Here is a 23,988-nt window from a genome sequence, read left to right on the forward strand (position 1 = left end):
GGTATTGGGCAATTAGGTGTAAGCCCATGGAGGCAGCTGTCAGCCAAAGGTTCATGGCTAGCCTGCAGAGGGTAAGATTGGGTCCCTCCCTGTTTGTTGATATACCAAATTACTGTGGTGTTGTCTGTTTTTATATGGAGAACCTCTGGCCTGAGATGGGGTTTGAAGGATGAGAGGCTTTTGTGCGGCCATCATTTCCTTCTGACTGATGTGCAAGGGAAGGTGCTGGGCATCCCAAAGACATTGGGTGCAACTGCCTGCTAGGAGAACACCCCAAGCAATGTCTGAGGCATCAGTGGTGATGGTATGGCCGGTACAGGGAAGACCCTTGTTCTTGGCACAGGCCCCTGCCCACCAGAGAAAAGTACAGTTTTGTACCTACCATAAATGTGGATGTTCGAGTGTATACCCTGCTGCAGTCATCACACTTGGGTTATCCTGTCGTCAGGCGATCCTGCAGTCGGCCTGAATTCCAAAGTCTTGGTCCGGTGTCAGTTGCTATCGCTTCTTCCCTGATGTCAGTGCACCAGGGATATACAAGAGGCATCCAACGCCATTTTCTTCGGTTTTTCTTGCCCCAGATGTCAGGTGCCCCCCCCCAAAAAGATGGTCAGTAGATAGTACCAATAATAAAAGCTTAGCACAAACAAAGCATTGTTCCAGCTAGAAGCAAATACACCACAAAGGTTGTATCAGATTTTAAGGTATTGAAAGGGTTTAGTTAGGTCAGAGGGGATGGAGGGTGGGTAACCTGGACTGCAGCAGGGTATACACTCTAACATCTACATTTAAGGTAGGTACAAAACTGTACTATGTTCATTGTGTTACCCTGCTGCAGTCATCACACTTGGGTAGAATGCCAAAGCTAAGGATGGGAAGTGGAGTCAAACAGGGTTAGAGGAGGCTAGAAGGCCCTGCAAAACTGCAGTGGTGAAGCCAGCTCTAGTCTTAAGAGTAAAGTGGTAAGTGATGGTGTTTGGTGAAGGTGTGTACTGAACTCCAAGTTGCAGCTTCCAGAATATCCTTGGTTGGCACTCCCCCCCTGAGGAAGGCTGTAGATGTAGCTGCTGCCCTGGTGGAGTGGGGCCTTATGCTAGCAGGAACTGGTTTTCCATGATGGGTGTAGCAAAAACGTATACAATTTCCTATCCATTTGGAAATGGTCTGTTTTGAGATAGCCTTTCCTTGTGATGTTGTAGCATAGGATACAAAAAGTTGGTCAGATTTTCTGAAAGCCTTAGTTTTATCCAAGTAGTAACGTAGTTGCCTGTGAATGTCCAAGGAATGCAGAAGTCTTTCTCCTTTGTTCTGTGGATTTGGAAAGAAGGTGGGTAAGTGGATGGTTTGATTTAGAGCCACACTGGACACCACCTTTGGCATAAAGGAGGGGTTAGTTCGTAGAGAAACTCTGTCTTCATGAAAAATGAGGAAAGGCTCTACTGCCATTAGTGCCTGTAGCTCTGAGACTCTTCTGGCTGAAGTAATTGCTAGCAGCAGGGCAGTCTTCCATGATATAAACTAAGTCAGCTGAGAAAGCTGGCTCAAAAGGTGGCAGCGTAAGTTTTCCCAGAACAAAATTTAGGTCCCAAGTTGGTGTTGGCGCTCTCCTGGGAGGCCTAATGTTTTTTGCCCCTCTGAGATACTGCCTTTTAAGTGGATGTGAAAATAAGGGAGAATCCGTGTTGTAGTGAGCTGAAATAGCGGAGGCGTGGATTTTAATAGATGAAAAGGAAAGTCCTTTGTGTAACATCTCAGTTAAATATTGTAGAATCTGAGGCATGTCCGGCTGAAGGGTATTTTGGCCTTTAGCTTGGTTCCAGGCGCAAAATCTTTTCCATTTCTCTGAGTAGGCGTTCTTGGTGCTGGGCCTCCTGGCCTCCAGAAGGACATCCATAACAGCTTGTGAAAGAGGGGCTGGCTGGTTGCTTAGGTGAAGTGCCATGCAGCAAAATTTAAGGTTTTGAGCTGGCTGTGTAGAATCTGACTGCCTTGCTGTGCGAGTAGATGAGGAATTTGTGGTAAAATCCATGGTGGGCCCTGGGCCATGTTCCTTAGTAGTGGGTACCATTGCTGGCGTGGCCAGTCCAGGGCAATGAGTATCATTCGAGGTCTCTCCATCCTGACTTTCAGCAGCACCTTTGTGAGAAGGGGCAATGGAGGAAAGGCATATACTGTCAGCAAAATTTTGAAAGCTGATAGTTTTGGGGGTTGGCAAACAGGTCTATGTCTGGGCGCCCCCATTTTTGAGTCATCATTGCAAATACTTGTGGATCCAGTTTCCACTCGTGGGGATCCATGATGTTTCTGCTTAGGTCGTCTGCCAATGTGTTCTTTTTTCCTGGCAGGAATTGAGCTTGTAATTGAACTTGGTAAGCCAGTGCTGTGCTCCACAAGGTCATTGCTTGCCTGCATAGAGGGTAGGAGTGTGTACCCCCTTGTCTGTTTATGTACCACATTACTGTGGTGTTGCCTGTCCTTATTATAAGCTGTCCTGGATGTAAGAGGTCCTTGAAGGCTGTCAGAGCATTCTGTACAGCTAGCATTTCTTTTTGATTGATGTGCAGAGTCCTTTGATCTGCAGTTCATATGCCTTGAACACACTGTCCTGCCATGTGTGACCCCAGGCATAGTCCGATGCATCTGTTGTCATAGTTTGCCTGGCTGTGGGTAAGGTGAAAGGCTGACCCTTGTTGAGGTGACATGCCTGTGCCCACCATAGAAACTCCTGTTGAAGGCAGGGAATGAGTGGTATCATCGTTTCCAAGCTGTGGCTGTGCTGAGTCCATATGCTTTTCAGGTACCATTGTAATTTCCTCATATGCAGTTTTGCAAATGGTACTAGTAGTATGCAAGATGCCATGAAGCCCAAGGCCTGCAGAATTTTTCTTGCAGGGAGTTGGGTCTTTGTTGCCATTATTTTGAAGTACTCAGTTAGTTGTAGTTGTTCGTCTGGCGCCAGATAAGCCATCTGGCCCGTTGTATTCAAGCTGGCACCCAGGAATGTCATATTTTGTGAGGGCACTAGTTTTGATTTCTTTTCGTTTACTGTGCACCCTAGGCAACTTAGGAGGTGTTTTACAAAAGTCAGATGTTGTAAGAGAATGTCCTTGCTTTCTGCTTGGATGAGGCAGTCGTCCAGGTATGGGTATATTTGAATTCCTCTTTGTCTGCAGTATGCAATTACTGGTGCCAGGCATTTTGTGAAGACCCTGGGTGCAGTAGATAAGCCAAAGGGCAGTGCAGAGAATTGGTAATGGGTTGAACCTGCAATGAAACGGATGTATCTTCTGCAATTTTGTCTGATAGGGACATGCAGGTATGCCTCCTTGAGGTCCAAAATTACTAGCCAAGCTTTCTTGCCCAACATGGGAAGAAGCTGCTGTAGTGTTAGCAACTTGAATTTGGGTACTTGCAAGAAGGTGTTTAGAATTGAAAGGTCCAGAATGGGTCTCCAAGCATTGTCCTTTCTGGAGACTAGAAAAAGCCTCGAGTAAAATCCTTGGCCCTGCTCCTGTGTAGGTACCAGATGAATGGCTCTCATGTCCAGGAGAGCTGTAATTTGTTTTTGTGCCTCTGCCCATTGATTTTGTGGCAAGTTTGGCATTCCTTTTATCCTTGGCAAGGTGTGGAAATGGAATCTGTATCCTTGTGAGATAATGACCAGGACCCATTTGTCCTTTGTGACAATGTGCCAGTTGTCTATAAAAAAAATGCTAATTTTCCTCCCAAGGGAGCTGCCAAGAGATTTTTGCTTGGCAGTTTGAGGTTGAAGTCATTGTGTTTGTCTTCTAGTAGTTTGGGACCGGTCTTCTCCTCCCTCCTGTGTTGCAGTGCCCCATTGACGAGGTCTGTAAGGGATTTGTGCTTGTCCTCTGCCCCTTGGGCGTCTGTATTTACCCCTCTGTGGTCTGTCAGAAGCTGGAAAGGACCAATTTTTTGCTGGCCAATTTCCGCTGAAGCGTGGGGGTTGTACCTGTAAGAAATCTTTGACCGTCTGCATAGATTTTGCCTTATCCTCATTCCCTCCAGTAGAGCTCTTTTGATTGTGTACCTTTAACTCCCAGTGGGCGTGGCTTCAGCATTTAAAAAAAGAAGTTATCACCTTACATTTTTAACAAATCCCCATCGACAGAGGTCATATATCAGTACAGTTGTGTTTGCCATCATGTATGCTTCAAGATAAAGTTTTAAGATACCTTGTATGTAACATGGATTTGGAATTATTAATGTAAATATCAACAGGCAATATTTGACGCCTAGAGGTGCAGTAGGTGGTAACTGCAGAAACGCCTGGAGACGTCACTCGGCTGTAATAACCTCTTCTGCTTTAACCCCAAATAAGACATCCTGCTGTAAGGGTGCATCTAGTAACTTTGCTTTAACATGATCAGGCAGAGTTTGTTCCTTTAACCAAGCATGCCTACGTATAACAGACCCAGTAACAGCTGCTCTACAGGAAGCTTCCAAAGAATCAAATCCACATTGTAAAGTACGTTTGCCCACCTGTTCAGCTGCATGCAACAGATCCTGCATTTCTTTGATTTCAGACTGTTGAGGGTGCATGCTCATCTTTTGTTTTCTTTGAGACATTAGGAATTGCTGGTATTTCAGCATGTGAAATTGACAATTTAGTCCTCTCACAGCTAGAGTAGCTGAGGTGTAAACCTTCTTCCCCCACCTATCTAGTGCTCTGGAGTCCCTTTCAGAGGGTACAGGATTTTTAGCCATAGAAGCCTTAGCCCCTTTGGGACCCTGGAAGATTGTCTCTTGGTCAGCAACAGGGCTTTTGTAAAGGAATTTGTGTGAGTCAGGCACTCTATTTGGTTTGGCTGGAGCAGGAGGCAGAGAATCTGGATTTAGACTAGATTCTAAGTAAACATCATCCACAATGTCTAAAACTGTAGGGATAGCAAGTGGTCTGTGCTGGGGGAGTAAAAGAAACTCTCGGAGCCTTTTCTTTGAGTCGGAGTAGTCCTGACCTTCCCAGTGGAAATGTTCCCTCATGGTATGTAAGGTTTCCCCAAAGGAATAGTCTTCAGGGGGAGAAGCTGAGGGAATGGAATCTTCAGCAACAGAATCTTCATAAGGGGGAAAGGAGTAATCCTGTTCCTCAGAGCAGCCTGAGGAAATAGACACTTGATCAGAGGAGGCATAATCCTCCTCTTGTCTAGGCCTTTTGTCGGGGGGGGGGGGGGTTGGGAACCCCTGATTAAAGAAATCAAATCTTCGGCAATTTTAAGCATCTGTTTCTTAGGCATGGGGCCTTGAACTGGAGACTGATGTGCAGTCTTTTTTGGATTTAGAGGAGTCTTAAGCTTAGCATAAGATTTTATGGTGAGAGTAGTCGAACTGAAGACACCTACTGTAACCAAAGTTGTTTCCGCAGCACTGGCTTCTCCTTCGGCAATGTTGTCGGTAGGGCCTAAAGAAAATGGCTGCATCGGCCTAGAACTCTCTGCTTGAGAATCCGAAGCGGTCTGGGGTTCCAATTCTGCGGTCGTCAGGGGCTGAGTAGGCGCCTCACTGAAAACCGGAGAACCGGCGACCAGCCCAGTCGAGGCCTCGGAGTCTGGCTTGGATCTAGGCTGCCTGTCTATCTGTGCATTTTTTATGCACGCCAGTAGTCGGTTGCTCCAACGGCATAGTGTACTTCCTACCGAAGTAGTGTCGTGCAAAATCAAAGCGTCGCTTTATCGTTCACTTACTGAACCTAGCACAAAACAGACAACCAGTGACGTCGTGGTCTGGGCCTAGGCAAGGTATACAATAAGAATGAAAGTCCTTATGAGGTATTTGCTTCCCACAAGAAATGCAATTGTTAACTTTTTCTGACATTGGACTGAGGCAAGAAAAGGTTTCCCAATGGGGTACTTAGCTCTGAAGACTTCGGACTGAAATTCGATTCGAAAATCTCAGGTGTCGGCCGACTGGCATTTGCGAACTGCTTCTGCTTCGGGCACCGCTCGGCAAGACAGACAGAAGAAAATGGCGTTGGATGCCTCTTGTATACCCATGGCGCACTGACGTCAGAGAAGAAGCAACAGCAACAGACGCCGGACCAAGACTTTGGAATTCACACCGACTGCGGGACCGCCTGATGACAGGATAACCCAAGTGTAATGACTGCAGCAGGGTAACACGAACATCTCGGCCCTTTTGTAGGGGATTAGAGGGAGAGAGGTCTCTAGAGGCTGAGAGTGCTGACACCAAAGGTTCTTTAGATACCACTGATGTTTCCTCATGTGAAGCCTGTCTAGAAGAATTAGAAGGATGCAAGATGACATGCATCCCAAAGCTTGCAGGAACTTCCTTGTAGTGAGGTGACTTCTGGAAGCCAGCTGAGTAAAGGAGAGGCAGGAAGCTCTGCTTTTCTGGGGATAGGAAGGACATATGGGGTGCTGTATCTAGCAGTGGTACCAAGAAAATGATCTTCCCGGAGGGTGTTTGCTTCAATTTCTTCTCACTGATTGTGAACCCTAGGGAAGTTAGTAGGGTTCTGACAAACAGAAGGACCTGAAGCAGCTTTTCTCTGCACTCTGCCTGAATGAGGCAGTCATACAGATAAGGGCAATTCTCTATATTTCTCTGTCTGCAAAATGCTAGGGCCGGGACTAAGCATTTGGTGAATACTTTGTGTGCAGTAGATTAGCCAAAGTGTAGCGCACAGAACTGAAAGTGTTGTGAGCCTGCTCTGAAGCGCAGGAACTTCAAGCAGGATTCCCTTATGGGGATGTGGCGGTAGGCATCTTTTAGGTCTAGGGTCACTAGCCAGGTATTTTGTCAGCATAGGCAGCAGCTGCTGCAAAGTTAGCATTTTGAATTTGGGGACCACCAGGGAGGAGTTCAGAATGGATAGATCCCGGGATGGGGTGCCAATTGCCCTCTTTTCTGGGAACAAGGAATAGTCTGGAATAAAAGCCTCTGTCTGTTTGATCAGAGAGGACAGGTTCTACAGCCCCCTGTGATATGAGAGTTTGTACCCGTTTCAATGCCTCTGCCCACTGATTTGGAGGTAAGTCTGGGTTACCCACTTGGAATTTTGAGTTCGTTGAGAATTTGTATCCCTGAAAAATGTTTTAAGACCCACTGGTCCTTTGCTAAAGAAAGTCAATTTGCTTTGCAAGGGGAGAGCCTTCCTTCTAGCTTTTGGGTGAAAGGCAGGCAGAGGGGGGAGGGGGAGTTGCAGAGTTTTTGCCATAGAAGGGTGGCTTGGAACCCCCTGCCTTTGGGGTGGAAGTGGTCCACTGTTTGGTTCTCTGCTGATCCTGGGATAGGGGCCTGGGTGATCTGTCCTTGCGGGGATCACCTTGGCCCTGTCTTCTAGGTGCAGGGAAGGACCACTGCTTAGAGGGAAAGTTCCTGCTGAACCTGGGAGGCTGACCCTGAAAAATAAATCTGTCTGCATAGATTTTGCTTAGTCTTCCATCTTTTTAAGCACCTCTTCTGCTTTTAATCCAAACAAACGGTCCTTATCCAGGGGTGCATCAATTAATTTAGACCGGACATGATCAGGAAGAGGTAGTTCCTTCAATCATCCATTGAAAGATCCTGACACTGCTGCCCTGCATGAGGCTTCTAGGGCGTTATATCCAGTGTAATTGTAATGAGTGTTTGGCCACTTGACAAGTAGAGTGCAGTAAATCTGCTAACTCTTTAGAACTAGCAGTCAGGAAAGGTTGAAATCTTTTGCTTTAATAGTTCCAAAGTGTATTGTTGATACTTTAAAATATGGAACTGACAGCTGAGTGCTCGGATAGCCAAGGCTGGACAGGTGTATACTTTTTTACCCCATCTGTCCAGAGCTCTGGAATCCTTGTCAGAAGGAACAGGATTCTTGGCAGAACTAGTCTTAGCTCTTAGATCCCTGTATAATAACCTCTGGTTCTGCAACAGGATTTTTGTACAGGTACTTTTGAAAATCTGGTATGCTGTAGTACCTGTCAGGTTTACTGGGAGCAGGTGGGATGGCATCAGAGGCTAACCTGGATTCATGGAAATCATCCACCACTTCTAAAATAGGAAAGATGGTCACGGGTCTGTGCTGGGGCAGGTCCAGAAACTCTCCAAGTCTTTTCTAAGACTGGGGGAAATCCTGAAATTCCCATTGGAAATGTACCCCGAGGGTGTGAAGGGTTTCCCCAAAGGAAAGGTCTTCTGGTGGGGAGGCAGAAGGAATGGATTCCTCTGCATCTGAATCCTCATAAGCAGAGGATGTTGTTCCTCTCCAAAATCAGAATAGTCAGATTCCTCCGAATCCTGTTCTGTCAATTTCTGGATACGGGTGTCTTTTCCTTTTAGCAGTTGTGGCTTGACTACCCCTGATAAGGGAGATGAGATCCTCCCCAATTTTAAGCATTTGTGCTTGGAGTGTTGAAGCAGGAGGAAGATGGTGGCTAGAGGCAGATTTTCTAAGAGTGGCCTGGCTTCAAGGCCTAATATCCATCTGTCTGAGAAATGGTAGTCAGATGACAGGATGTCTTTTTTTGTCTAGATTCAGTAGTGCAAGAAAGCTCCTCGGAAGCCAGTGCCTGCGTCGTGGCTCCGGACCCAGCCGAAGCAGACACAATGGCTCGGAAGCAGAAGTTTTCTGCATCATACTGGACTCCGATAGGGACTCTGTAGAGGCCTGCGTATATGTCGAATATGGCACCAGGGGCTGCTAAAGCAACTTACTGAATTCCGGAGAACTGTCTGTTTAGCAGTAGAGTTGTCAGAAGGTTTAGCCTTGTGTGGTCTGTCTCTGCCATTATCTCTGCGTTTTTTCAAAATGTGCACGGACTGTTGGCTGACGCTATTTCGGAATGCAAAGACTGAAGACGAAAATACCCATCTACAATAACAGCTCCATGGTGAATGGTTCTCGCATTAAAGAGGGCACACAACCAGCAATGGGGGATGTCATGGTCTGGGCCTAAACAAGTGAGGCAGTATGAATGGAAGTCTCTGTGTGGGATCAGCTTTCCACAGGTGAGACTTAACTTTTTCGGACATCAGTTAGTGCAAAAAAAAAAGGATCCCTAATGGGGTACTTGGCTTTAGATGTTTTCAGCTGAAATTCAAACTCTGGTAGCGACCACCAGGAACACTTGGGAAAGTACAGTTGTGTACACTTACCATAAATGTAGATGTTCGAGTGTATTCACTGTTGCAGTCATCACACTTGGGTTATCTGTCTGCAAGTAGCCCTCAGTCGGCCAGAATAACAGAGTCTTGGGATTTCTGTGTCGGATACTTTCACCTCTTCTATGACGTCAGGTCGTCAGGGGTATTAAACATGCAGCTAACGCCATTACTTCAGTTTTTCTTGCCCCAGATGTCAGTATCCCCCAAAATAGCAAGCTATTACATAGGGTGGAACACCTCCACTAAAAAGTAAATACCCGTCCCATAAAATATGGCCATAAAGAGGATAGGTAGACAGGACAGAGAAACCCAGGGGGCTGGAGGGAGGGAAACCAGGAGTGTAACAGTGAATACACTCGAACATCTACATTTATGGTAAGTGTACACAACTGTATTATGTTCTTAGTGTTTCACTTTTGCAGTCATCACACTTGGGATGATTCCCACAGCTGAGGAAGGGTGGAGGCAGTCAGGAAGTGTTAGGGCTGGCTAGCAGGCCCTGTAAGACTGCCAAGGCAAATCCAGCTCTGGATTTAGAAAAGATAGGCAAGTGGTAATGCTTGGTGAAGGTGTGTACAGAGCTCCAGGTTGCAGCTTCCAGAATGTCCCTGGTAGGGACTCCACTGAGAAATGCTGTAGAGGTTGAAGTAGCTCTAGTGAAATGAGTTCTGATCCTCTGAGGGGTAGGTTTTCCATGGTGCTTGTAGCAGAAATGGCTGCAGTGTGCTATCCATTTGGAAATGGTTTGCTTCAAAATGGCCTTGCGCTCTGCCCCTGTAGAGAAGCTTACTAGCAGCTGGTCAGATTTTCTGAAAGGCTTAGTCCTGCCAAGGTAGAACCTGAGCTGTCTGTGCACATCCAAGGAGTGCAGGATCCTTTCCCCTTTATTCTGAGGATTGGGGAAAAAGTTTGACAAATGGATGGATTGGTTTAAAGCCACACTGGATACCACCTTGGGCATAAAGGATGGGTTAGTTCTGAGGGAAACCCTGTCAGCATGGAGAATAATGAAGGGCTCCACCGCTACTAGTGCCTGTAACTCGGACATTCTTCTTGCTGAAGTAATAGCTAGAAGTAAGGCTGTTTTCCAAGAGAGGAATTTTAACTGCTGAAGCAGCAGGTTCAAAAGGGGGAAGTGTGAGCTTTTCCAGTACAAAGTTAAGGTCCCAGGCTGGGGTGGGAGCTCTACTGGGGGGGGGGGGGGGCTTAAATTATTAGCTCCTCTCAGGAACTGTTTGATGAGAGAGTGAGAAAAGAGGTGGCTCAGTATTATAATGAGCTGAGATGGCAGAGGCATGAATCTTAATAGATGAGAAGGATAGGCCTCTGTGGAGCAGCTCTGCAAGGTAATCAAGGATTTCAGGCAAGGTGGGCACAGCTGTGTCCTTTCCTAGAGACAGACTCCAAGAACAACATCTTTTCCACTTCAGCATAGAATTTCCTAGTACTCTGCCTCCTCAAGGATGACGCCCAGCACCTGTTTGCTGAGGGATGCTGGTGGTGTATTCAGGGGATAAATCAGGCTGCAAGTTTTAGGGTTTGCAGCTGTGGATGCAAAATCTGTCCCTCCTGCTGAGACAGCAGGAAAAGTGTCTGATGTAGGTGCCAGGGTGGCACTGCTGTCAGCCTGCACAGGAGTGGGTATCAGTGCTGGAGAGGCCAGTCTAGTGCAATAAGGATTGTCCTTGGCCTGTCCTGTTTGATCTTGAGTAGTACTTTTGAGAGGACGGCAAAGGAGAAAAGGCATACATTGAGAGGTTTTCCCATGTAAAGGATAGGGCATCCACCTTCCAGGCTCTGCTGTGAGGGTTCCTGGTGCAAAATTTGCTCAATTGATGGTTTTGGAGAGAGCAAAAAGGTCCACCTCCTGTGTTTCCAACCTCTGGCTTACAAGTTTGAATGAGTTGGGTTCCAGTTTCCACTCGTGAGGGTCCAGTAGATTTCTGCTTAAGTCATCTGCCAGAGAACTTTGCTTGCCTGGCAGGAATTGAGCTTGTAGGTGCACTTTGTTGCTCAAGGCTGTGTTCCACAGGGCCAAGGCTAACCTGTAGAGTGGGAAAGAAAGAGTTCCCCCTCTGCTTGTTTATGTACCACATAACTGTGGTGTTGTCCATCAGGAGCTGTCCTGGAAGGACAAGGTATTTGAAGGCTGTCAGAGCATTCTGTACAGTTAGCATCTCTTTTTGATTGATATGCAGAGGAATTTGTTCTGGGTTCAATTTGCCTTGAATGCATTTGCCTGCCATGTGAGCCCCCCCCCCCAAGCATAGTCTGATACGTCTATTGTCAGGGTTTGGGCGGCAAATGGTTCAGTAAAAGGAAGTCCCTTGTGGCTGCATGCCTCTGCCCACCAAAGGAACTCTGCCCCTAGACAAAGTATGATAGTAATCACTGTTTCCAAGTCCTGAGACTGTTGACACCAAAGACTTAAGTACCACTGAAGTTTCCTCATATGCAGTCTTGAACATGGAATTAGCAGAATGCATCAGGCCATGAACCCTATGGTTTGCAGTATTTTCCTTGCAGATACCTGGGTTTTGGTGGCCATTAGTTTGAAGCAGTTTATCAACTGGGCCTGTTTCTCTGAAGTGAGGAATGCCATCTGGAAAGTTGCGTTCAAGCTTGCTCACAGGAATACAACTTGTTGGCTGGGCACCAGTTGTGATTTCTTTTCTTTGATGGTGTCCCAGTGAAGTTAGAAAGTACAGTTGTGTACACTTAGCATAAACGTAGATGCCCGCGTGTATTCACTGTTGCAGTCATCACACTTGGGTTATCTGCCTGCAGGTAGCCCTCAGTTGGCCCGAATACCAAAGTCTTGGAATTTCTGCGTCGGATGCTAGCTGCCAGAGAAAGTTGAAGAAATGTCAGCCTTAGTGTAGAGGTGGCAGCTTGAGAGACCAGGTCCAAAGCAAATTTGGTCATATGAGTTTGATAGTTGATTGCTCTAAAAGCAAAAGTACAAGAGGTGTAGACCTTCTTACCAATCCTATCTATAGATTTGCTATCTTTGTCAATAGGTAAGAGTGAAGCAGACGGAATGAGTCTGGATTGTTTGTCTGGATAGGTGGCAATCACAGCTGGGTTTGCCAGGGGGCGTTTGAGTAAAGATTTTTGATCTTCAGGCACCTTGTAAAAGCGGTCAGGGTATTTAGGGGCAGCAGACTGACAGTCTGGTGTCTCCGATGCAGAAGAAAAAGCATCCAAGTATGCAGGGATGACAGGTGGGATTAGCAGGCCTGCATCAAGGAGGAAGTGAAGGACTGCCAGTCAGGAAGGCCTTCCTTAGTCATGGTCAAATGTTTGGCCTTTCCTTTTCTTTTGGATGGAGTGGACCTAGGCATAGGCCTGGAGTCAGATGCCGATAGAAGTAGCTTCCAGGAGGAGGGATCCCTGTCGGAGGCTCTGTTAAGTCTGGTATCCCCTCGACCACAACAGTAGTCGGGGTCTGGGCTGTCTCCGGGAACGTGCCGGTAGTTGGCTGCAAAACTGCTTCCACAAAGGTTGCCTGAAGTAGACTGTTCTTCCGAGTGACCCTCAACTCCTGAATCGGAAGATGGGGAGTCCAGTAAAGTACAGTTGTGTACCTACCTAAATGTAGATGTTAGAGTATTCATTGTTGCAGTCATTACACTTGGGTTATCCTGCTGGCAGGTGACCCGCAGTCGGCCCAAGTTCCAAAGTCTTGGTCCGGCGTCGGTTGCTGTCACCTCTTCCCTGAAGTCAGTGCGCCAGGGGTATAAAAGTTGCAACAGATGCCATTTTCTTCAATTTTTCTTGCCCCAGATGTCAGGTGCCCCCAGATAGGAAGGCTGGAAAGATAAAATTATGCCCAAAAAAATGCATATATTACTATAAACATTTCCTTCATCTACAAGCAAATACACCACATAGGTAGTATAGAGATGAGAAGTACAGAAAAGTCCCAGCAATGAAAAAAAAGGGGGATGGTGGGTGGGTAACCTGGACTGCAACAGTGAATACACTCGAACATCTACATTTATGGTAGGTACACAACTGTACCTACGGTCGTGTTTCACTGTTGCAGTCATTACACTTGGGTAGAATCCCAAAGCTGAGGGTGGGTGGCTGGGTCTAAATTGGATTTGGAGAGGCTACCAAGACCTGCAGAACTGCAGTGGCAAAGCCTGCTCTGGATTTAGAGTAGAGAGGCAAGTGGTAATGCTTGGTGAAAGTGTGCACTGAGCTCCAGGTTGCAGCTTCTAAAATGTCTTTGGTTGGTACTCCTCTGAGGAAAGCAGCGGAAGTGGCTGCTGCTCTGGTAGAATGAGGCCTAATGCCCTTAGGTACTGATTTGCCATGTTGTGCATGACAGAAGTGGATGCAGTGTCCTATCCATTTCGAGATTGTCTGCTTTGTAATAGGCTGTCCTTGTAATCCTGCAGCATATGCTACAAACAGTTGCTCAGTTTTTGTTTTGTCCAAGTAGAATCGTAGCTGTCTGTGTATATCCAAAGCATGCAGAAGTCTCTCCCCTTTATTCTGGGGATTTGGGTAAAAAGTAGGCAAATGAATGGTTTGGTTTAAGGCCACATTGGAGACCACTTTTGGCATGAATGTTGGGTTTGTCCTAAGAGAAACCCTGTCCTGATGAAAAATGAGGAAAGGTTCCACAGCCATTAATGCCTGTAACTCTGAGACTCTTCTTGCTGAAGTTATTGCTAGCAGCAGAGCAGTTTTCCATGACAATAATTTTACATCAGCTGTGCTGGCTGGTTCAAAACGAGGCAGAGTTTTTCTACAACAAAATTGAGGTCCCAACTAGGTACCGGTGCTCTCCTTGGGGGTCTTATATTTTTTGCCCCTCTGAGGTACTGTCGCAGTAGAGGATGTGAAAAAATAGGAGGTTCCGTATTGTAATGAGATGAAATGGCAGAGGCATGGATTTTAATAGATGAGAAAGATGAGCCTTTGTCCAGCATCTCAGTTAGGTACTGTAAAATCTGAGGTATGTTAGGGACCAGTGGGTAGAGCCCTTGTGCCTGCTTCCAAGCACAGAATCTTACATTTTTCTGCATAAGATTTCTTAGTGCTGGGCCTCCTGGCTTCTAAAATGACATCCATAACAGCTTTAGAGAGAGGTGTAGTCTGAGTGGCTACATTATCTGCCATGCTGCCAGGTTTAAGGGTCTGAGTTGACTGTGCAGAATCTCATTGTTTAGTTGTATCAGATGATGAGAAATTTGAGGTAGAAGCCAAGCTGGGCCTTGAGACGAACTATTTAGGATTGGGTACCAGTGCTGGCGTGGTCAGTCTGGGGCAATCTTGTCTGACTTTTAGTAGCACCTTGGTAAGAAGAGGCATCAGAGGGAAGGCATAGACTGTCAAAGCCTTTCCAGCTGAATGACAGAGCATCCACTTTCCATGCTTGAGAGTGATAAGTTCTTGTGCAAAATTTCTGTATTTGGTAAATGTGAGGGGAGGCAAAAAGATCTATGTCTGGGCGTTCTCATTTCCTCGTTATCATGCTGAACACTTGTGAATTTAGCTTCCATTCGTGAGGATGCATAAGATTTCTGCTTAGTTCGTCTGCCAGTGTTTTTTGTTCCTGGCAGGAATTGTGTCTGCAGATGTACTTGATAGGTCAGTGCCGTGTTCCACAAAGTCATGGCTTGTCGGCATAGGGGGTATGAATTTGTGCCCCCTTGCTTGTTTATGTATCACATAACTGTGGTATTGTCCGTCTTTATTAATAGTTGTCCTGGATGTATTAGGTCCTTAAAAGCCGTCAGGGCATTCTGTACAGCTAGCATCTCTTTTTGATTGATTTAAAGATGCATTTGTTCCTTGGGCCACGTGCCCTGAATACATTTTCCTGCCATATGTGCTCCTCAGGCATAATCCGATGCATCCATTGTTATTGTCCGCCTGGCTGTGGGTAAGGTGAAAGGATGTCCCTTGTTGTGGTGACAGGCCTGGGACCACCATCGAAACTCCTGTTGTAGGCAGGGAATTAAAGTTATGATAGTCTCCAGGCTGTGACAATGCTGAGTCCAAACACTTTTTACATACCACTGTAGTTTCCTCATATGCAGTTTTGCATATGGAATTAGTAGAATGCAGGATGCCATGAAGCCCAGGGCTTGCAGAATTTTTCTTGCAGGGAGCTGGGATTTTGTTGCCATAATTTGAAAGTAACGAGTCAGTTGCCTTTGTTTGGCATGAGATAAGCCATCTGAGCAGTTGTATTTAAGCTTGCACCCAGGAATATTATCTCTTGAGAGGGCACTAGTTTTGACTTCTTTTCGTTTAGTGTACCCTAGGCAAATTAGCAATCTTTTTACAAACGCCAGATGCTTTAAAAAGAATGTCCTTGCTCTCTTCTTGAATAAGGCAGTCGTCCAGGTAGGGATATATTTGAATTCCTTTTTGTCTGCAAAATGCAATTACTGGTGCCAGGCATTTTGTGAAGACCCTGGGCGCAGTAGATAAGCCAAAGGGCAGTGCAGAGAATTGGTAATGCATTGAGCCTGCTAAGAATCTGTGGTATCTTCTGCAAGATTGTCTGATTGGGACATGCAGGTATGCCTCCTTGAGGTGTTAACAGTTTGAATTTTGGAACATCCAAGAAAGTATTTAGGATTGACAGATCCAGTATTGCTCTCCAGGTTTTGTCCTTTCTGGGTACTAAGAAAAGTCTTGAGTAAAACCATTGTCCCTGTTCTTGCTGTGGAACTTTTTGAATAGCTCCCATGTCCACAAGAGCAGCAATCTGGTTTTGTGCCTCTGCCCATTGGTTTTGTGGCAGGTCTGGCATACCTTTTGGTTTTGGAAGCATGTGGAAGTGGAACCTGTAACCCTGAGAAACAATATTCAGCACCCATTGGTCCTGGGTGATCATGTGCCAATTTTTTGAGAAAAGTGCTAGCTTTCCCCCTAGGGGTGCTGCCAAAAGGTAAGTGCTTGGCATTTGTAGAGGGAAGTCATTGGGACCGTTTCCTATAAGACTGTGATTTGTCTTCGCCTCCTTTGGGGGCTGAAGCACCCCATTGTTTAGGTCTGTAGGAGCCTTGGGGCTGAGATATGCCTCTTGGGTGTCTGCATCTACCTCTTTGTGGCCTGACACTGGAAAGGTCCAATTTTTTGAAGGCCAGTTTCTGCTAAATCTAGGTGGTTGAACCTGCAAGAAATCTTTCACTGTCTGCACTGACTTTGCTTTATCCTCCATTTTCTTTAACACCTCTTCTGCCTTAACACCAAATAAAGTATCATGCTGTAATGGAGCATCCATTCATTTTACTTTAACATGGTCACGTAAACTTTCTTTCAACCAAGCATGCCTTCGAATAACAGAGCCTGTAACTGCGGCTCTACAAGAAGCCTCTAATGCTTCAAAACCACATTGCAAAGTATGCCTTCCCACTTGTTCAACTGCATGCAATAAATCCTGCATGTCCTTACTGTCAGGACATTCTGTATTTGAAAACATTTTCTGTTTTAACAATGACAAGAAGTTCTGTTGATATTTAAGCATGTGAAACTGGCTGTTTAAAGCTCTTACAGCTAAAGTAGCAGAAGTGTAAACTTTTTCCCCCAGCTGTCCAGAGCTCTGGAATCCCTATCCGAGGGGACAGTATTTTTAGCAGTGGAAGCCTTAACCCCTTTAAGACCCTGATAAATTGTTTCTGGGTCTGCAGCGGGGTTTTTGTAAAGAAATTTATGAGAGTCAGAGACCCTGTAGTACCTGTCAGGCTTGACTGGTGCAGGGGGTAAACAATCAGAAGACAGACTGGATTCAGAGAAAACATCAACAACAATATCAAGTACAGGGGGGATAGCCAGGGGCCAGAGCTGAGGCAATAAAAGGAAGGCTCTGAGCCTTTTCTTGGATTCTGTATAATCCTGGCTCTCCCAATGGAAATGATCCCTCATGGTGTGCAGGGTTTCCCCAAAAGAATAATCCTCAGGCAGAGAGGCTGAAGGTATGGACTCTCCTGCATCAGAGTCCGCATAGGAAGAGAGAATATCCCTGATCAGAAGAGGAATCAGAGGAAATGGAAACCTGGTCAGAGGAATCATAGTCAGTGTCTTGCCTAGGCCTTTTCTCAGGAGGGGGATGGGAACCCCTAATTAAAGTAATTAGGTCTTCGGCCATTTTAAGCATCTGTTTCTTTGGCATGGATGACTGCTCTGGAGAATGCGGCACTTGTTTCCTTGCTTTAATGGTGTTTTTGACTTTGACTTTGCTGCTGTAGTGGGCTTAATTGTAAGCTGTGAAGGTCTGAAAACACCCTCAGAAGCCGATGCCTGCTCAGCAGCTCCGGACCCATCTGAGGGAATAGTTTCCGTAGGCCCAATACCTTGAGTTCCCACAGGGCCCGGTGTCTGTCAGTTACGGCCTGTGGCTCTGAGGTAGCGTGTGTCAGGGACTGCAAAAGCGCCTGAGAACCGGTTTTGGACCTTGGATGTCTATCCTTTTCTTTGTCTCTGCATTTTTTATAAACTCAGGTCGTCGGTTGTTCCGACGGCATTATGTAATTAAACCTTCGGCCAAAATAATGTAAAGCAAAATCAAACCGTTTAATAGTGTGTTTATTGAATCTAGCACAAAATCGACAACTGGTGACATCGTGGTCAGGGCCTAGGCAAGGAATACAGTAAGAGTGAAAGTCCTTATGAGGTATTTGCCTCCCACAAGAAATACAATTAACTTTTCCTGACATTGGTCTGGAGCAAGAAAAAGTTTCCCCAACGGGGTACTTAGCTTTATTGAAGACTTCGGTTCTGAAACTCAATTTTGAAAATCTCAGGAGTCGGCCGACCGGCACTTGTGAACTGCTTTGGCTTCGGGCACGGCAAGAAAGACTGAAGAAAATGGCATCGGTTGCAACTTTTATACCCCTGGCGCACTGACGTCAGGGAAGAGGCGACAGCAACCGACGCCAAACCAAGACTTTGGAACTCGGGCCGACTGCGGGTCGCCTGCCAGCAGGATAACCCAAGTGTAATGACTGCAACAGTGAAACACTATGAACATCAGAGTGGCAGAGGAAGAGAACCCAGGAAACTTTGCCTTCTTACACAGAGATTCTGTCGATGCCTCTGAGTTGGGATTCATCCTAAGGGCTAAACATTTAAGCCGTTGGTTCTCCAAATAAAGATTAAGGGCAGGCAGATGGCTGTGCAAGGTCTCAGGTACAAATTATTGGCAAATGGAGCAAGCGTTGTGGTCGAGCTCAAGGCCACAGAAAAAAAATGCAGAGGTCATGCAAGTCTTTATGGGGAATCTGGCACCCGCATTAGCATTTACCTTTTTTTGCTGACATTGGCTATGGCGAACTACAACAAACCAAGCTTAGCCAAACCCCACAACTGGGTACTTAGCTTTTTAGACAGTTGCGTTGAAAGAGTGAAGCACATGATGTGGTCTGCGGCTGAAAAGTTCTGAAGTCTGTGCGTGCAGACATCACATATAAGGAACCTGGTTTATGGCCCTACGTGTGATATCCCATGCAGCTGCAACAGCCAAGCTGAAGCTTTTGTATAGGAAATGGCATACGGGTCGCTCAAGGCAGAAAATCCCACAACAAGAATACTGCAACACAAGAATAGGACATCACCGGTTCCAGTTCTGCAACAAAATCTTTCCACATGCATTGCAAATCATCTTACAATGGTTTGGTCTCATCTGACAATGTGTGAAAATTGTTTTGCTACATTTCAGTTAGTACTGGAGTGTGTGAGCACATACTCTGAGGTCGTAGGCTAGGTCCAGGTCCGTAAGGCTCCTCTGCTACCTCTTTGCTGGCCTTGTCCTGGTCTCCAGCAGCTTGCAGGCTTGGAAATTCATGATTGAACTGGCTGTGCAGCAGTGGAGCTCCTACAAAGGAAATTAAAACTTTGTTAGAACATTGGTTCCCAAGCAAAAGTGCAACAGTCTTATTTATATATTTATTGCTTTTTTAGACTGGGGTATTCTGACCAAGCTGTGGTATAAGCCTTCCAGCTCCAGATACAAAACAGGTAATTTTGTACAAAAAAGAAAACTGTACAGTTTAACACTACAAAATAGACATAAAATAAACGAAATGACTGAATAGCAGTTGCACAAGATAAACAGCGTACTTCTGGTTGAACCTTTGCTTGCTCTGACAGGGGAAATCACTGTAGCAGTACATGTCCCACTACATGCATCACTACTGCACTAGTGCCTCCTCACCCTGCATAATTACCAACACCCTCCAACAGATCTGCCCAGAGTGCAGACAAACTCCCATTTCTAGCCTGGAACACTGTCTCAATGCAGTACTACAACAGGGTGCAACTCCCATCATTTTCAGTTCTTTTTTTGTCAGGAAGCTTAACTACTGTGTCCTTTTTGCACACTCTTGGTGCAAAGTCTGAAAATTCCTGGAAAGCTAGTTCATCCCATTAATTTATTTTTGGTGAATGTACTCGCACAAGTTTTTCACAATGAGGTACAATTCCTTAACCAATGCTAGCAACATAGCAGAGGGATAAAGCCGTGGGTGCAGCCCAGGCAACATTGACCCAATTAGCAGCTCAAACATCTCAAACACTACTAGGAGGAGATGGGTGCCTGACTTGGGGGAGGCATGCAATCTATGGCCAGTCCAACTTCTAAAGCTCATTACCCTCCCTCCATTTCCTGGCCAAGCAAACCCCTCTCATTGGGAGGTAAGGACGCACGTTATACAGGACAGATCAGTGCATTTTCAGTTTCCCAGCCCAGCTAGGCTGAATTATGCTGTTCTGTGAACTTGGCAGCTAGTGCTCTCGCACGGATCAGGGAAGCAAAAAGTACAGTGGTGTACACTTGTAGATGTTTGAGTGGATTCACTATTGCAGTCATCATATTTGGGTTATCTGCTTGCAGTAACCCTCAGTTGGCCTTATTATCAAACTCTTGGGTGCTACGTCGGTTGCTGTCTCATCTTCCGTGACGTCAGGTAGTCAGGGGTATAACGCATGCAGCAGACACCATTACATCAGTTTTTCTTGCCCCAGATATATATATATATATATATATATATATATATATATCTATATATATATATCTATATATATATAGCTATCTATATATCTATATATATATATATATATATAGCTATCTATATATATCTATCCATATCTATCTATAAATATATATCTATCCATATCTATCTATAAATATATATCTATCCATATCTATCCATATCTATCTATATCTATATATCTATCTATATCTATATATCTATCTATATCTATATATCTATCTATATCTATATATCTATCCCTATATCTCTATCTATCCCTATATCTCTATCTATCCTATATCTCTATATATCTATATATATATATATATATATATATATATATATATATATATATATATATATATATATATATATATCTATAGCTATATATCTATATATATATATCTATAGCTATATATATATATATATATATATATATATATATACATATACATATATATATATATATATATACATATATATATATATATATATATATATATATATACACATACATATACATATATACATATATACACACATACATATACATATATATATATATATATATATATATATATATATACATATATATATATATATATATATATAGGTTCATACTAGGCTATCTGCCCTAGGGCATTTATAAGCCTAGCCAGAGTGTGTTTGGCTTTCGTCGCCCATTTTAAATTAATTTTGCTACGCCCTTTTTTTGAGGTTAGTATACTGTGCCTCTAACAGTGACACAGAAGTGATACCCGGGGTAAACCTACGATTTCCCATCCACTCATCAAGATTCCTCTTGAAGAGAGTCAATGAGGGACTCTGCCTAACCTGGACTGGGATTTTATTCCAGAGTGAAGGGAGCCTCTGGGTTATGAATCTGTCCCTCCAGCATGTCCCATTTATTTCAGTGCTGAGATTCAAGTCTCTCAAGCGCGTAGCTCGAAGGGATTTGGATTTTCTGAGGTGCAGCATGTCCATTTGGCCCACGGGGGGGTTTTTGGTAAAAAGAAAAATTTTTTATTTTAAAAGGGGTCAGGGACCCTGTAGTACCTGTCTGGCTTGACTGGTGCAGGGGTAAAAATCGGGAGACAGACTGGATTCAGAAAAAAAACAACAATATCAAGCACAGGGGATAGGGGCCTGTGCTGAGGCAATAAAAAAAGGGCTCTGAGCCTTTTCTTGGATTCTGAATAATCCTGGCTCTCCCAATGGAAATGCTCCCTCATGGTGTGCGGGGTTTTCCCCCAAAAGAATAATCCTCAGGGAGAGGCTGAAGGTATGGACTCTTCTGCATCAGAGTCCTCATGGGGAAAGAGAATATCCCTGATCAGAAGAGGAATCAGAGGAAATGGAAACCTGGTCAGAGGAATCATAGTCAGTGTCTTGCCTGGGCCCTTTTTCCCAGGGGGGGAGGGGAAACCCCCTGTTTAAAAGTAATTAGGTCTTGCCATTTTAAGCATCTGTTTCTTTGGCATGGATGACTGTCTGGAGAATGCTGTACTTGTTTCCTTGTCTTTAATGGTGTTTTGACTTTGCCTTTGCTGCTGTAGTGGGCTTAATTGTAAGCTGTAAAGGGGAAAACACCCTCAGAAGCCGATGCCTGCTCAGCAGCTCCGGACCCATCTGAGGGAATAGTTTCCGTGGGCCCAATACCTTGAGTTTCCCGGGCCCCGGTGTTTTCAGTTCGGCCTGTGGCTCTGAGGTAGCGGTGTCGGGGGACTGCAAAAGCGCCTGAGAAGGTTTTGGCCCTTTGGATGCTACCCTTTTTCTTTTTTTGCAAAAACTCGGTCGGGTTGTTCCAGGGGCATTATGTTTAAACCTTAAAAAATGTAAAGCAAAATCAAACCGCTTTAATAGTGTGTTTATTGAATCTAGCAAAAAACCCGACAACTGGTGACATCGTGGTCAGGGCCTAGGCAAGGAATACAGTAAGAGTGAAAGTCCTTATGAGGTATTTGCTTCCCACAAAAATACAATTAACTTTTCCTGACATTGGTCTGGAGCAAAAAAAATTTTCCCCGGGGGATTAGCTTTATTGAAGACTTGGTTCTGAAACTCAATTTTGAAAATCTCAGGAGTCGGCCCCCCATTTGGGAACTGTTTTTGCTTGGGGCAGGGGCAAGAAAGACTGAAGAAAATGGCATCGGTTGCAATTTTTTCCCGGGCGCACGGGCGTCAGGGAGGGGCAAAAACCCCGGGGAAAACCCAAAATTTTGGAACGGGGGATTGCGGGTCCCTGCCAGCAGGATAACCCAAGTGTAATGACTGCAACAGTGAAACACTATGAACATCGGGTAAAAGGAAGAACCCAGGAAACTTTGCCTTCTTCCACAGAGTTCTGTTTCCCTTTGAGGGGGATTCATCCTAAGGGCTAAACATTTCCCGTTTTCCCCAAATAAAGATTAACAGGCAGATGGCTGTGAAAGGTCTCAGGTACAAAATTGGCAAATGGAGCAAGCGTTTTTAAGCTCAAGGCCACAAAAAAAAATGCAGAGGTCAAAGTCATGGGGAATCGGAAACCGATTCTTTTCCCTTTTTTTGCTGACATTGGCGGGAACTACAACAAAAATTAAAAACAATTTAAGTTTTTAACGGCTTGAAAGAGTGAAGCACATGTTTTCGGGGCAAAAGTTCTAAAATCTTTTGGCAGAATCACAAAAAGGGAATTTTACCCGGTAACGGGTGCCCCCAAGCTGAAGTTTTTGTATAGAAATCATCCGTTTGGCAAAAATCCAAACAAGAATATTGCAACACAAGAATAGGAATCATTCCAGTTTAAACAAAATCTTTCCACATGCATTGCAAACATCTTACAATGGTTTGGTTCATCTGACAATGGGGAAAATTTTTTTGTACTTTTCAGAATTTTGGTTACACTCTGATTTTGGGCCAGGTCCAGGTCCGGGGGCCCCTTGCTATTTTTGCTGGCCTTGTCCTTCTCCAAGCTTGCAGGCAAATTCATGATTGAACTGGTTTCAGCAGTGGAGCTCCTAAAAAGGGAAAATTTAAAAATTTTTTAAAACTTTGGGTTTAAAAAGGGCAAAGTCTTTATATTTTTTTTTTGAACATTCTGAAATTTTCCCAGTAGATACAAAACAGGTAAGTAAAAAAGAAAACTGCCAGTTTAAACTACAAAATAGACATAAAAAAAACAAAATGACTGAATAGCAGTTGCACAAGATAAACAGTATTTTTGAATTTGCTTGCTCTGACAAAATCACTGTAAACATGTTACATGCATAAATATAGGGGTTATTAAAAAATAAAAGATCTGCCCGGGTAACAAACTATTTTACCCTGGAACATGTCTCAATGCAGAAACCAACAGGGTGAAACCCCCCAAATTTCTTTTTTTAGGAAGTTTAAATCTGGCCCTTTTTTTAATTTTGGGGAAAAGTCTAAAATTTTAAAGCTAGTTCATCCCAAATTTTTGGGGAATGTCAAATTTTTTCCAAAATGAAAAATTCCAACCAATTAAAAAAGCAGGGGGATAAACCCGGGGCAGAGGCAACATTGAAATTAGCAGCTCAAACACCCAAACCCCACTAGGGGGAAATGGGTGCCTGATTTTAATGCAATCTGGGCCAGCCCAAAATTTAAACCCATTCCCCTCCTCCATTTCCTGGAAAAAAATCTCATTAAAAACCATGGAGGACAGATAAAATTTTTTCAGTTTCCCACCCCAGGCAATTATGCTGTTCTGTGAATTTGGCCAGTGCTCGCACGGATCAGGGAAGAAAAAGACAGTGGTTACATTGTAGATGTTTGAGTGGATTCACTTTTGGGTCATCTTTTGGGTTATCTGCTTGCAGAAACCCCTTTTCCATTACAAACTTTTGGGGTGCTATTTTTGCTGTCTCAT

At 44.7% G+C, this 23,988-nt stretch overlaps 1 protein-coding gene across 1 annotated transcript in view; it reads right to left on the minus strand.

Annotated features, from left to right (window-relative positions):
* The window catches only part of PRRC2C (proline rich coiled-coil 2C), a 2,776,386-nt gene that overhangs the window by 2,275,875 nt on the left and 476,523 nt on the right, over positions 1-23,988 (minus strand). The window contains exon 5 of the mRNA XM_044086759.1: positions 18,836-18,964. Coding sequence (XP_043942694.1) covers positions 18,836-18,964 — 129 coding nt within the window. The remainder of the gene's footprint in view (positions 1-18,835; positions 18,965-23,988) is intronic.

Source organism: Protopterus annectens, chromosome 10.part0 (assembly GCF_019279795.1).
Source record: "Protopterus annectens isolate FY-2018-M chromosome 10.part0, PAN1.0, whole genome shotgun sequence".
NCBI classification, from domain to species: Eukaryota; Metazoa; Chordata; order Ceratodontiformes; family Protopteridae; genus Protopterus; species Protopterus annectens.